The sequence below is a fragment of the Echiichthys vipera genome (genome assembly GCF_963691815.1).
Source record: "Echiichthys vipera genome assembly, chromosome: 14".
In the NCBI taxonomy this organism is placed as follows: Eukaryota; Metazoa; Chordata; class Actinopteri; order Perciformes; family Trachinidae; genus Echiichthys; species Echiichthys vipera.
In genome coordinates this window covers 1510829-1526477 of record NC_139839.1, presented here as the reverse complement: position 1 = coordinate 1526477, position 15649 = coordinate 1510829, and the positions used below count along the sequence as shown (strand labels likewise).

The window sequence follows — 15649 nt, the reverse complement described above, 5'->3', positions numbered from 1 at the left end:
CTTTCTCCCTTAGCAAGAGCACTCGGAGAGAGAAAAAACCCCTCGACACTGAATACATGCCACATGATTTATTGTGCCTGTTAAAATGCAAATGAAGCAATTGGCAAAGAAAAAGAAAAGTGATGCCTGCGACACTGTAGTCACCTATAAGTTCACAGAGCTGTGGCTCGCTCCTGCTATTTTGATCACAGCCATCAGGGAAAATTAAGGATTGCATACTACTGTGCCACCAAGTAAAGTGAATTTAAATGAAATATCGAGATTGACCATGGCGCCTTGCCTTCACTTATATATGTATCTGTCGTACAGGCGCAGTAAACACAAACATAACATGCTCAAGAGGCATAAAAATAATTGAAATTTGTCATGTTGTAAAGCCTGTGCCACAGTGGCTGTCTGCGAGGTTTTAGAAAGTACATGATACATACAAATGATGTGCCGTTCAAGGCCAAGCATCTACAGGAATCTTAAAAAACGTGTATTTTGATGTCTGTATTTTAAAACTGAATATGTGTCAACAACACAGTGGTGCCTCACAGCACCCAGTTCCTGGTTTGAATCCCGACTGGGGCCCTAGAGTTTGCATTTTCTCCCCGTGTCTCTGTGGGTTTTCTCCGGGTTCTCCGGTTTCCTCCCACAGTCCAAAGACGTGCAGGTGTTCGGTTCATCGATGACTCTAAATCACCCGTAGGTGTGAATGGTTGTCTGTCTCTGTTCGTCTCTATGTGTCCTGTGATAGACTGGCGTCCTGTCCAGAATGTACCCCGCCCCATGCCCAATGTCAGCTGGGATCAGCTCCTACCCCCCCGCGACCCCGATAGGGACAAACTGTTGAAGATGGATTGATGGATGGATGAATGAATGAATGAATATGTGTCAACAAGTGTCTCCATTGTGGCCGTCATTCTGCGTTTTGGCGGTACTCATGAAATCTGGAAATTTAAGATGTCATTGGAACCAGACCAATGAACAGATAATTGCAGGATGTAAATAATGGAAGCCAAGGTTAAACTCAACAGCCTGGACATGTTCACCATAGGCTGTTTAAATCACTGGCAGATATTATTAGAGAAATAGAGTGATGAAGCAACATGTCAACTCATACTTTGAACTTATGATGGATCAGCCAACTTTAGTTTTATGAGATCGAAGAGTTTAATTGGTCGCCCCAAATCACATCTGGCTGAATAAATGTGTCGTTTCTTCCAGTCCTCATAAAAACTACAACTTGGAAAAGTCATTTCACTGGGTCTTTCAGTGTGGTCCTTCTAGTGTTGGTTGTATGTGTCATTTTAAAGTGCAGAAGCAACAGTAACAACCCACCTGCTACTTCACAATGTGGTCCATTGAGGCAGCTCAGTGAATTTGGCTCCATGTGATCAGTCGGCTGTGTAAAAGGGCAGACACAGATGAATTCTGACAAAAATAAATCCTGATGTTTGTGGTGGATCAACCCGTCCTCATCCCAACTCTTCACCAACCGCTCTTTTGTCAGGACCCCTTGGCGTCTCCTGTCCCACTGGGTAGTCATGCACGTCGAACATTAAATGCTCCACTACAGCCCGTGTTGTAACCAGACAGGGAACACATGGTTCACGTTGTGAAGTCACACAAAACTACATGGGCAACAAAACCACTTAGTTAGGGTTTGGAAAAGACAGGGGTGGGGTTAAATTAAGCTCATTTGTAACATAACTACACTAACAGGGACATGAGCGGAACCCGAACCGCGGTCTCTCGTGTGAAAGTCCAGTGTTTGACATGTCCTCCGCCCCAGCCGGCCTCCTTTCGCAGAGTTGGGCGCTCTTAATTGTGCAAAGGGCCGTGACAAAAGGGCAGTATTTGATTCCCAAGGAATCAAAATGGACTGGGTGGATGGTTTCAATCAAAGTCTGTTGTAGCTACAGGAAATGTATTAATGAGGCCGTTATCCATGAACATTAAACAGCAAAATGGGCACACCATAGGGTACACCATATTTAATGCTTTCTTAGTTCATTTTTACTTGAAGCTAACTTGTAGAATATCGGGGAGCAAGACCACACTTCAACCATGTCACTTCCTGTGATTACCCACTCATGCACATGAATTATGTTTTTCTCTAATACGTCGCTAAATGCATCTTGTTGATGTGTGTCGCTTGCTACTGAATAGGCTATTACAATATGGTGAGGCCACTATGCATATGAATTCATACTGTAGGTCCAGCGGTACAGACCTGCAAAACATACTTGCGGTGAGTCTATTTCATGACCATTATCAGGTTACATACATTTACATATGGTCCTCAAACTGCAGTGCTCATTCTCCTCAGACAGTTTGATGAGCTGTTGATCCTTTACAGACTCGGTGAGTGATAGCCACAGTCTTTACTGCCTTGAGCAGAACCTCACTAACCCATGTGAGAGAGACACTTTCATTTTGATGAAAAGCCTTAATGTCTCATTGAGTTCTGAGGAGACTGTCTGAAGGGACATTTTAAAACTGGCTCTGCATCAGGTTCCACCGTCATGTCCTTTCATGGGACGGCATCAAGGTGACAACCTTGAAAAGAATGCTGCCCGCCAATACTCAAAGGCTCAAAAGACACCCAGCAGCACAAAGTGGGTAAGTTGAAAAAAACATTCAACTTCATGCAAATGCCCTCTGACGCTCAGGAGCAGCAACCTGGAGACAACCACTCGTGTTCGTTTTGATTACCTCAAGAAACAGAAAAGGTGTTTTTCTACTCAGCTATTTAAAATTCTATGTGATACTGGGCTCCAGGAGTATAAATAACAAAAAAGGGATTCGGTGAAAAACATTGCCAGGCAAAACACTTCCTAAGTGGTGCTACAGTGGCAATGAGAAAAAATAACCCTTCAATCAGAGCTGAGTGTGTGACAAAATACTCCGTCTCCTGATTGGGGCAATGTTTAGGGTGCATGCACATCCATTAAGCTCAATGTTTTTTCATATTTGAAATGCGGTGGTAAGTAGCTTGTGTTTTGTCTCCTTAAGGTGAGAATCTGGCTGCATGTTGTGTGTTTTACAGTTAAATCTCTTGTCAGAGAATGGCAAAACGTGACTGCGGTCACAGGAACACTGCATGCATCCCGTGTTGTATTCCTCAAAGTGGCTCATATTTTTTTATCTGCTGAAATGCACTCACAGGTTGCATGTCAAGCTTTGAATTTGGCTAACGTTTATTAGTCTGAGTGTGTTCATCAAATGCAAAAATGAATGATGCGAGCCGTGAAAAGCCGTTGTTGAAATGCAAAGCCTGAGCTGCCCCGGACCTCCAAATCCTGTTTATGTCATCCTGTCTATACACTGCATGTGCATTTGTGTTATGTGGAATAATCAGAGAGAGAAAATAATGTGCTTTTCCACTTTGCCACCCCGGTGCAATTCTAAATGTGATGACAGCTCGCGTATGTTGAGATAAACAGCTGCTCAGATAACCCTCTTTAACCTTTCCATTTCCTGAGAAAGTTTTGAAGCAGCCGTAAAAAGAGATTGAGTGGATACTAAGAAAGCTGTTAGTTTGGTTACTCTCTTTGTAGGGGGTACAAGAGTGGGAAGGGGAGGGCTGCCCTATGAACCACATCTCATATATTATCTTCAAAGAAAAATCTGTTATGCATTTTGCTTTTCTCTGATGTATTCACTGCATAGCGGTTGTAATTGCAATTTATGTCTATTCCAGTGGTCTGCCTCTGAAACTCTAGGGTAAGAAAACGGATGCTTGTAATGTGTTCTTCATTATGTGAGGCACTGTTTCTCAATAAGTGAGTTAACACAGAATGTGAACAAAATGTATCATTGACCATGGGTTTTTATTGTCTTGATCCCAGGCAGAGAATCCATATAAAGTATGTGTTATCTATGGACTACAGTGTGTAGGATTTACACTTCATTTTCCAACATCAGTCTCCCATTGCCTTTTTTAATTTCTTTTACTTTTTAGACATCTCTACAATGAAGCAGGGCTTTAATGATGTTTCACTTCCAAAAAAACGCTTCGTAATTAATAGCCAAATTAAAACCGGGGTTGGCAGTTTTCTTGGAAAGTAAAAAAAAAAGTAAAATCCAGTCCTCCTCCTGCAGCTCTCCCCTATCTGTCTTCAGCCTCTCACTTCTTACAGTAAACTGTACAAGTGCTCGTCATTAATTTGAATCATCCCCATTCTCATTTAAATCCCTATGCTGTTATATAGCAGCAATTTTTATGGCTCCGCTTAGCAGAAGCTAAACTATTAGCAACATTTTCCCTCCATCTTTGAAATGATTCGCTGATATCGACACATTTGATTGTGTTTATTGTCAGAATCTCTTTGAGTCTCCCTTTGATAAGTCCCTCTTACTTTTCTTGGGTAGCTTTGGAGCGTAGGGAGTTGTTTCCAATGCTGGAATAGCAACTTTTTTTTCTGCAGGCTTTTCCACCATTGAATCAGACTTTCACCATCCAAAGGGTCATGCATGTAGCCCAGTCAATGGTAATGCTCTCTCCCTGAAACGACCTGTGATTGGACAGAGACTCCCATTACAAAGGGTAGATTTGCTTAAGGCTGAAAACAGAGTCAAGAGATGGTGCAGATCAATTGAATTACAATTTTGCCCAATGAAGCCGAAAAAAACGCTGCCTACCCCAACTTTGATTGTGAGTGAGCACAAAAAAGCCTGAAGGGTGGATTGCCATGAATTTCCATATCCATAATTCATGGTCAAGTCATGGACGCCTCCAAACATGTCACAAATAAACAAACAAAGCCAGTTAAACAGTTGTATAAAAGAGTTTGTATGTAGTCTACTATCACCATCTAGATTTGTTTGTTTTCACCCACAGATTCAGACTGTGATTTGTGTTTTCTGTTTTTTCTTTGGGAGCTCTGTGATTGTGCGTGAAATCGAACACCTCAAGTGTGTTGCCCGTGATGATTTATGAGTATGATTTGTGAGTATATATCAGGTAGTTGTAATGAAAGCAGAAATTAGGGTTTTATTATTTTTCAACAGTTTCCTAATGGCACGAGCGCGATTCATCTCCAAATGTCTCCCCCTTCCATCTGGAGAACGACACACTTGAGGTCCTGACAACTGAAACCTGAAGCGTTGCATTAAAAGCTCGACTGCATTCCTCATCATCTCTCTCCCTCTCTCTTTCTAACTTTCTTTCTATCCCCTCTCCCTCCTCTGTTCCTCTCCCCTAACTCCTCTTCTCCCCCTCTTTTTTCTGCCTGTTTTTTTGTGTATCCCCTCTCCCTTTTCCTCGCTCTTCAGATGCCGTGGAAGGGGGCTCAGGTCTGGGCACCGGAGCCATCGTAGGTATCCTCATTGTTATCTTTTTCCTGCTGTTGGTCGGCGTGGATGTCACCTGCTACTTCCTCAACAAATGTGGACTCCTCATGTGCATCGCTGTGAACTTCTGTGGGAAGGCCGGGCCGGGTGCTAAGAGCAAGGACATTGAGGAGGGCAAGGCAGCATTCACGTAAGTCATGAAGGATCACATAGCTGTGAGATTATTAATAAAAAAAGAAAGTGCCCTACAGAGAACCATCACCTACTCTTTGTACCCCACACCCCTATGGAGCTTTTTAGCCTCTTTCAGCTCATTGTTTTGGCAGCCCCTACCTGTCCAGTACCAACAGCATATAGATAAAGTTAACGACTGGGTGGAGACCGAAGCAGAGCTGAGAGTGAATACTGATGTTAAATTCATCAGATGGACACAAACGCAACTTATTATAATGTTGCTCTGTTTCTATTGATTCAGTTTATTTTATTCCTACAAATGTAAAATTAGGTAAGGTAGGCTAAATGTCCTGAAACTGGGGTTCCTCAGGAGGGTGGCTGAAGTCTCGCTTAGAGAGAGGGTGAGAAGTTCAGCCATCCGTGAGGAACTCGGAGTAGAGCCGCTGCTCCTTTGCGTTGAAAGGAGCCAGTTGATTTGATTCGGGCACCTAGTAAGGATGCCCCCTGGGCGCCTCCCTAGGGAGGTGTTCCAGGCACGTCCAGCTGGGAGGAGGCCTCAGGGAAGACCCAGGACCAGGTGGAGAGATTATATCTCCACACTGGCCTGGGAACGCCTCGATATCCCCCAGTTAGAGCTGGTTAATGTGGCCCGGGAAAGGGAAGTTTGGGGTCCCCTGCTAAAGCTGCTGCCCTCGCGACCCAAGCCCGGATAAGCGGTTTAAGTTGAGATGAGATGAGACATGGATACTGATGTTGTTTCTTGACTTTGAGTTTGTTGCTTACAAGCATATTTCTCTAAATGAGGCCAGTCGGGTCCATGAAACTGAATTTTCTACATCTCAGCTACATGCTATTTTATTCAGCTTGCCTAGTTTACATCTTGCCTTTCCCAGATTATACAAATTATAATACTTGTAGTTATGTAGTGCAGATTATTTGATCAAGGGGTGATGCCATTCCACCGCAAAAGTGTCCAAATTCACAGATTGAAATTGTCATGTTGACTAACGTCTGAAAACAGCATTAAAGGACGGCATTAACAGTAAAATATTCAGAACTATGTTCAGCAAATCATGCATGTAAACATATACTCGTGTCTAAATTAATTTAGCCTTCTTTTGATTCAAAAAAATCTGTTCAGTAGATTGAAAAAAAGTCTCTCACTGTGCCAGCTATGGAGTTCACTACAACACATAAATATTTTAACCAAACGACTCACATGAAACAGATTTATTGAAAGTGAATCGTGATGTTACAAACATTCATATTTGGCACCTTAGATCTAAACATGTCACTCGCAGCGAGCAATCACTTTAAAGCTCAGCACAATCAGAGAGCGGTGTGATGAGAACAGACAAGCCCCCGGGGGGACTTCTACAATCAGAGCCTGCAGGTGGATGCAGGTGCAGGATGTTGGGATGAAAGAATAACATTAATATTTGACAGCTTTGAGCACTGTACCGCTGTTTTTGCAGGTTTTAGCCACATTAAATATATGTTTAATGTGTAAAAGTGTGTCAGCTTCCTAAATGCCGCCATCTGACAACAGGAAAGACGAGTCTAAGGAACCGATTGTTGAGGTGAGAACGGAGGAAGATCACACCCCAAACCAAGGAGGGGGACCCACTGAGCCCAATGAGACCACGCCTTTGACAGAACCTGAGTGAGTATGAAACAGGATGACTTCCTGGTCTACGGTGTGTCCCAGACTTAGGCCTATCTGCATGGTATCTTGATAGAGAGGAGATATAAATAATTGGGTTATCGGGTTTGCACACGTTTGTGAAAACTGCAATGCTTAACAACACGGCATTTGACCACCCCAGGTCTGCAAAAGTAGATGCATGATCAGATGCATCAACCATAAGAGCAATGTACTGTATATGATATGCATTTGACCAATATCTTAGGACCTAGAAATGTTCCCAATTTTGTCTTAAAAAGTCATAATTTTGTTTAATAATCTCATATTTCTGGATTAGTTTTTTGACAATTGAAGCATCCCTGACTTTAGACATCCCAAATAAGTTTATTTCAACTTTAGTTGGTCAAACCAAGTCCTAAGGAGCCACGTAACACATTCACACCAACAGCAATCCCTGCTAATTCCTTTATTGTGAAAACCGTATTAGCATCCTAAACTCCTACATTCTTTCTATAGTTTATTGATGTATTTATTTTTGTTTATCCCTCCACTAATGTTTTGTTGCTAACATTTTGATTGTGTAGATTTTTGCTTTTTCACTGCAGCACAGTAGCACTCACTCTGCCTTGTTTATGCCCTGACCTGCACTCTCCCTGAACCCCTTTATTTCTCTCGTTTGTCCTTTTTCTTTCTTTCCCTCACTTTTCTGGTGGCTAAATGTGTCCACTCCCCACTCCTCCCTCCCCTCCCTTGTTTGTCCTGCCCCTCCTCACCAAACAGGCCTGCTGCTGCAGACACCACCTCCCCGGTGGTAAACTTGCTCCCATCCACTGCCACTAACTCAGTCGCTGAGAGCTTTAGCACGGCGCAGAGCAGTCCTGCTAGTGAGAGCATCACGCTAACCACCAGCGCCTCCAGCCCAACCAAAGCAGCCCCTTCCAAGTCCTCCCCCAAAAACAGCCCTGCTGCCCAGTCCAGTTCGCTTAACACTAAGACCCAACCTGATGTTGGGCCCCTGGTTGACCTGAGCGACACCCCTAAAGCTCCCCCTTCGTCCAGCCCAACAACCCCTGTCTCAGAGCCAGTCAGCCCACCCCCTGCTAATGCTGATGGCCCACAGAGCCAGTGCGAACCAGCCAAAGCCCCTGACAGCGCCCAGAATAAGGACTTACAAGTAGACGGCCCGACCAAGGATGCACCCAATGCCCTGTGCACAGACTCGACCACTCCAGCCCAAAATGAGTATGAAAACTTCCATACCCCCATTCCTCAACTTGTCGTCTCTGCTCTGGTAGCATCCCAATAGCCCACAAGTGTGTCATTTCTAAAGGAAGAATCCACCCTAAATGCAGACCCAGGGGTTTTGGTGATTTGTTACTATACCACACTGTCCTTGAATCTTAGCTAGCTCAGTTTTAAAAAGAAAATGATTGATGAGCTTCATCATTTTCAGAAAAATCACAAGCTTTTGACCAATTTTATTGTAATACTGGGTCTTACGCTGGGCCGAGTTTAATTGACAGACAATAAGTAAGTGGTTACGATGAAATCTGCAGCCGAATGACAGAAACAGTGGAATTGACATGACAGCACTCATTTCACACAAAAACGGAAGAGCTTACCTGCACAAAAACAGGAGTTAAGCTTCAAGCTATCCTGTAGCCGAGATCAAAAGATTCTTCATCTTCATTACTCTGTGAAAGAGCTCAAGTGTGCAAAAAAAAGTGACGATAAAAATAGCAGCCAAATGTGTCAGTCTCTTAGACTTTCATCAGTGCTTCTCAGCACTGCTGCCTTTTAGATCAGCTGCTGAAAACATGTTTGGCTGTGGGCTTGGCACCGCGTTTTAATAATATATATTGTAGGGAAAGATCCAGAGGCAGAGATATAAATGTCTCCACCGACAACATCCTCATTACACCTAAAAAGAAATGCAGCCACAATTTATGTTGCAGTTTGTAGAGGGAGTACAGCTGGGACATGCCTCCATTTTCAAAAGGTTGTATGAGTTATCAAATATAGATTGAGCAAACATGATCATGAAAGTTATTTGCAAGTCAGTTTAATGCTTATTGTCTGAACATGTAGGGGTGGAATCTTCCTTTAGTATGCCAGATGTTGGCCATGCAGTTAAATGGCACCAGAATACAATACATTGGGATGGCACCAGTGCATGCCTGTCTTCATTCAACCACCACCACCACCTCCACCTTCCACCTGTTTGTTTGCTCACTCACTGAAGTCAACCTTTCATCTACCATACAGCTTCTTTACATTTTACCAGAATGATCTGTGATTATTCCGTTGCTTTATAGTTTATAACACACCTTGTTCACACTCCAGGTCCTCCAGCAATACCAACATGAGTCCTAGCAGTACGTCCAGCACTCATCTTTGCACCAGCAGTTCTTTCTAACATATACAGATGTATGCAATCAGTCTAACATGGAGAACATTTCAAGGATAACTCTGGTTCATTTAAATCTGGCTCTCATTTGGTAGATTGTACTCAGTGCTCAGGGATAACTGTGACGTATCTGAAGATAACAAACACATCAAATGAGGCAAGAGACATTAGTAGTCAGACAATAAATGAAGGTTAGTCCAACTGGAGAGAGAAAATAGAGGTATTATTTTCCACTGTGTGCCTTTGTTGTGCATTCACACAGTCTTCCTGTGCAATGAGGGCTTGTTACCGACGTTGCCTGTGAGTTCATTTTATCTGAAATCATGGGTCCAAACTGAAATTCAGATATGAAAATGCACTAATACTATAATTTTATTTCTATTTCAATTTCCTTTGTGCATCCAGTCAGCAACGGGCCAAGCTGTAGATTAACAAAAGGAAAAAGTAGTTTGGAGTTCATCCAGTTTTGATTAAAGGACAATGGTAGTAAAGAAGTATAAGTGTTAAATCAGTATTTTGTCTTTTGTGTTGTATATGAGCGAAAGCAAACGATCTCAGCCCGTGGTGACAGTTGAGATACAGTAAGTCAATAACTTAAGATATAGACTAAGTAGAATAGGAACCATCAGTAAACTCTTGCTGTTGCCTTATCCGCGTTCTTGTACGGTCTTCATACGGGCAGGGATCGGTCAAACATCAATTCAGAACTAACATGCATGAGTTTTCATCACACAAAAGTACTTCTTAGGAGACACGACTCAATAGAATCGCAAGGATTTATTTCACTGGATGGTTCTGTGAAAATATCTTGCACAAAAATTTGCACTTCACCTCCAAATAAAGTGTTCAAGATACTCAAGATAGTGGCTTACACATATCCACGTAGTACAAACACCGTGCACTCACAGTTTGTTTTGACAGCTAAGTTCAAGTTTTGTCTCAAAAATCTTCTTGTCGTTCCCTTTGGCGACACCTGGGCCGATCAGTGGTAATTGCAGGTTTGTTTTTGAATCTGAGTGTCACTTTTTCTTTTAGAGTTTCACCATCTGAAGTCATTACTCTTTTCTTTGTTGGTTCTGCTTTGTAACCGTTTACTCGCGTTGCTATTAGAGACACAAAAAACAGTATGCTTCTTCAAATGCAAGCGAGTTGAGGGAAACTTTTGCGTTAGCTCTGCCTGCCCGCTCTGTTGGACCAACCACTGCTGGGTGAAGGAAGATGCATCACTAACTGTGCGCTGTCCCCAAAAAAAACCCAGTTCTTATTACTGCAAAAGTGCCACATGCTCAACTGTTTTATCTCATTCGGGGATAGGTAGTGACTAAACCGACATTTGTTTAAATAAAGTAAATGAAAGAGACAAGAATGTATCAACACTTGACTATAATTAATATTAATATATAACAACCATATGGCTACAAAGTATACAGCTGACAGAGCTTAGTATCTCTGAGCTGAAGTCTGGGAAGACAAATAAGCTTCAAGTCCCACTGCACACCCAAATGAGAAATTCTACTTCACTCTATGAAAGAGTAGAGAGATATCTTTGTGTGGAGAGCTCCACAGAAGAATACCGTCTCTCTCTCTCTCTCTCTCTGTTGTGCAGCAGTGAATTAGCTTGTTCAAGTAAATTAAATACTTGTCACAAAGTGACCTCCAGCGGCACCACCATTGTTCCGTGTCCTCTTCATTTTGAAGGCCAATTTAAATGCCAGTTTCAGAATCTCTCTGTTTTAATTCCAGTAGAAAGCCCTTATTTCAGCAGCGCTACGAAGACTTACGAAGAGTTTTAGCCCCTAGGAGTTTGTAGATGTTCCCGATTCCTGGCAGCCTGTGAGGATGATGAGATAGCTGTGGCTGAGGATGAATTACAGAGGCTCACTGACAATCGCTCCTCTTTCTCTCCCTCCTTCATCTTACACTGTGCTCACCCAGATGGCCAGAGGAAGATGTCAGTGATGAAGTATGGGGAGTTGAGAGCTAGTTGGAAGCAGGGCTCTTGTCAACATCACCTTGATATAACTACACTTGTCATTGGAGGGATTTTTCTTCATAAGTCTTTGCACAGCTCTCCCACCGATCTGTGTGGTGATCCTTCTTCGGCATCCCAACACTGAAATGTCTTGTCGGGCTTCTTGTGTGGGTTCTTGAGTGACATGCTTCTGCTCAGGACCCATTTTTCTCTCTCAAGTAGAGAAGCGTCTTTGCAGACCATTTCCACAGGCTACACACCATGTTTCCCACCAGTGTTTCAAAAGCAGCTTTCAATCAGTTAGAGTAGCTTTGAATTGCTCCTGATTATTTAAGCATTTTTAAAAAAGTGTTGCAAGAGAACAATAGCCTGGGTTTTTCTAAAGGGCACTTGTGCAGCAGTTAGTACAAATTACCTCTGTGATGTAGTGTCCACTGATCTAAGGGGGGCATAGTTATAGATAGTGCTGCATGGGAGAGGTTTAAAGCATAAATGTCAGACACTGCAGCGAGTGTGTTATAGACGAGAGGGTTGAAGATGGATTCTTTTGGACTCTTTATAATGTGCAGTGTTAATCAGTTGTTGACTGGGCCAGTCCATTATGCTTTTTTAATTGTTGTGCTTGTTGTTAATTGTTGTTGTAAACCTAGTCTTAGTAGCTGAAGTTGTTGAAATAAATCGGACTGAATTAAACGTGAAAATGAAACGTGTTGACAAGGTTTTAAAGGAAACATTTACGTTACACTCTTAGCAACCTGTGAAAATCACAAGTCGGCTCACGTTGGCTGCAAAAATAAAAAGAAGTACTGTACCATCTGGTTTGTAGAATTATTACTGCTGGACATGTCCAGGAGTTATCAAGGGCACGCTGATGCTGTCGAGACTATACGTTTGGAATAGTGGTTGCAGGACATTGAATTGAATTTATATAGGACTTCTCAGGGACTCAAAGTCACTTAATGTTAATCATTAGTCTGCTTCAGTTGAAATATTATCAAGGTTACTAACGCCCAGCTGGATTTGAAGGGATGTGTGTAGTGATGTGCTGTCAGTGTGGAGGATTTATTTTGTTTTTTGAAAGGCAAGTTAGGCTAAAATACGTTGAATAGTCTTAGTCATGACCAACATGACCTCCTTACTTTAAAGCATACAACTGGCCTGGTTGAGTCTCCATGGGCCAGTCACACTTTTTGTACAAAACAACAGAAAATCTGTTGCCTGATCTCACCAACAAAGGATTTCTCAAGAGAGGACTTCAAAAAAAGACGTTGGTGTTTAGGACTTTAGATGCGTAGCATGACAGAAATCCTACTATTCTACTCAGCTGTCAGGTCGTGGTTGCACACCACCAACATTTTGATCCATGACAAAGTGGCTCTAAAGCCTCTTTCACACAGTTACCAGAAAATTACTGGGAGAGCCTTTCAAGCACTGTTGTGACTTTCACTTTGCTCACATGCACTACATTCGGGGACGTATCAGTCTTGCTCCTTTTCACACATGCCACGGTAATGCTGAGATAGATGGCGCAAGGGACAGTCCAGCAGATGGCAATAATGCAACACTCCTGGCAACAGCCATAAAACTCAGCAGAAGAAGAAGAAGAAGATGTGTGTACGTGGTGGAAGATGTCTCTTATTATTATCAGGAACATGTTGTGCAAGGAGCCAGTACCAGTGTCCTTGTCATGTATTTAATATTCAACAATTTTGCGGAACATGTAATGACTTTTGTGATCAAGCTGCAATTGGTTTTGCTTACTTCACATGAAAACGTCGTTTGTAGGACGGACGTGATGTGATTTACCTGCAATGTGACTGCTTTAATTCACTACACAGCCGTACTGGTTATTTCCCTGAAATGTTGCCAGGTCTTGAGTTGGGAAAGTAGCAGTTCAGATTTCCATAAATATCGAGTCCTGCTCACATTCACACTGGTAGAAAATGTTCCTGAACATTTCAGGGATAAATGTGTGTGAAAGGGTCTCAAAACAAAATCCAGAATTAGTGGATATCTGTGGTCTCCTGAGGATGAATGATCCTAATGTTTGGAATCACTCCTTGAGCTTTTCAGGCCCCAATACACAGAAAACAAAAGTGTACACACAAAACCCCAATGCCATTGAATTTGCTGAATGCATTTATGTTCCCAGAGGAGAAACTCTTTCACATACTTGACATTTGTGACGTTTCCTCTTACACTACTTACAGGGAAATGCATCGACATTGCATACAAGGTATTTCATAATCTCACAGGCGTATTACCATGAAATAAAACATTAATGCCCCTGAAGGGATGAATTTGCTTGTTTTCAAAGACCCCGTGTTCTTCCTTTTCGTGTTACCTTCAGGGCAGACTTTACATTGTCAGCACCGCTGCACAATTAGTACAATTCTAGTTTTGTGGGATGTAATTAACATTGCAGGCTCTCGGGGATGCTAGTGGAGCTCCAGGCTTGTTTGTATAGACAATGACGCATAATCGAAAGTGACATTAGGGATCAAAGTTTTCTAAAGTCACATCCAGTACAAGGCATTTATAAAAAGGCTGTTTGGGTGTATTTATATCCTGTACATGGAGCTGTCCCTGGACCTGACTTTGTAAAGGCCCCGCAGAGAGCACACATGTGTATCAGCAGGAAAGTGAAGTGTATTCATTTAAATTGCTATTTGAGAGCTGGCACAGAGGACAGAAGAAGAGCCGGCTGAATGTGACACAGCAGTGAAGCACTGTATTTTCAAAATGGAAGCCGCAGCAGCACATCACCACAATTGTATTCAAACAAGGGTACATATGCTAACACCAGAAAACGTTCGACTTAAGTGAAGTAAGGCTTTAAAGTCTCTTTCCATTGTGTCTCGGTTCAGTCCAGACAGCATGTAATCCTTGTGTGTATTGTAGTTTGTGCTGTAGGGTATGCCTCAGCCTTTCATTCCTTCATGCATTGTGCCTACTGTACCGGCCCTGTCTCATTCCACATCAGCATTCATTGTTCCTTGAAAATAGCTGTGACATCCATGTACTCTTATTTGATGTCTGGCTAGGATAGTGAGCTTGATCCCATTATGTGTGAAATGCATTCAGTTCCAGAAGGGAAAACAAATTCCCTCAAAGCAACTTGCATGTCCCCCCCTCCCTTTTTTTTCATTCTTTCTTTGAAAAATGACACAAAAGGAGAGCTCAGAGCAGTTTAGCTGTGCGAGAGACTTAGTTATTAGCTGTTAACAGAATCTCCTCTCTTTTTGTCTCTTTCCGGTTCTCTCTCTCTCTCTCTCTCTCTCTCTCTCTCTTCTGGGTTTGCGCCCGTACAGCGGTAAGACTGTGAAGGAGGATAACACTAAAGAGGCGGAGGTGAAGAAAGCCACAGACGAGGTGAAGACAGTTCCCAACGAGGCTCCCCAGACGAACGGCAACGAAAGTAAAGCGTAATCTCCGCGCCCGAGAGCAGCTGGAAAAAGAGGGTGGTTGGGGTAGGGAGGGTGGATCGAGTGTGGGTTTTTCAAAGTTAAAAGGGGTGGGACGGGGGTGGGGGGGGTCACAGTCACTGAAACCTCAACGCAATGTCACACACCACCCCATTGCATCAGAAAAAAACAAGAAAAAGCAACAGAAAAGCAAAAAAAAAAAATCATGGGTCTCTTTCTACAGTGTCTTCTGACCAGGAAAATGTAAAGACCTCATGCACACGCCTTAGTTCCTCTTTACATCTATTTCTATTTGTTTATTTGTCACAGAAAAGAAGCTAAATTCATACTCGTAGTTCTGCCTTTCTCTCTCGTATGTAGATAACCATGGTGGGACTGTAGCTTTACTTCACAGATTACTGTCCTCATGATGCAAACACATGTAAGACTGGTTCATTACCAATACTACTATTCTTCATGCAGTTCATGGTCGTCATCGGGGTTATGGATTATGGATCTTTCTGTTTTGTCAAGATTTTGTTGTGTTTAAATAATGTGCAGACGTTACTGCCTATTTAGCTTTTTTTTTTAATGTGTTATTTCCAGGGCTAGAGATTAGAACATTAGCATGCCTGTTTTTGCAAAGTTACTGTATTTCTGTACACGTTGCTGTCATTTGGTTCTCTTTTTTTTTCCTTAAATGTTGTCTCCATATGGTTCTGGTCGAGAAATCGTTTAGCTTAAACTATGAGAACGTAAGAAGACAC

At 42.5% G+C, this 15649-nt stretch overlaps 1 protein-coding gene across 1 annotated transcript in view; it reads left to right on the top strand.

The window, feature by feature from the left end:
* Positions 1-14931, top strand: part of ncam1a (neural cell adhesion molecule 1a) — a 263654-nt gene extending 248723 nt beyond the window's left edge. The window contains exons 17-19 of the mRNA XM_083927354.1: positions 5263-5470; positions 7004-7117; positions 14790-14931. Coding sequence (XP_083783480.1) covers positions 5263-5470; positions 7004-7117; positions 14790-14907 — 440 coding nt within the window. The 3' untranslated portion in view covers positions 14908-14931. The remainder of the gene's footprint in view (positions 1-5262; positions 5471-7003; positions 7118-14789) is intronic.
* Positions 14932-15649: the final 718 nt, after the last annotated feature.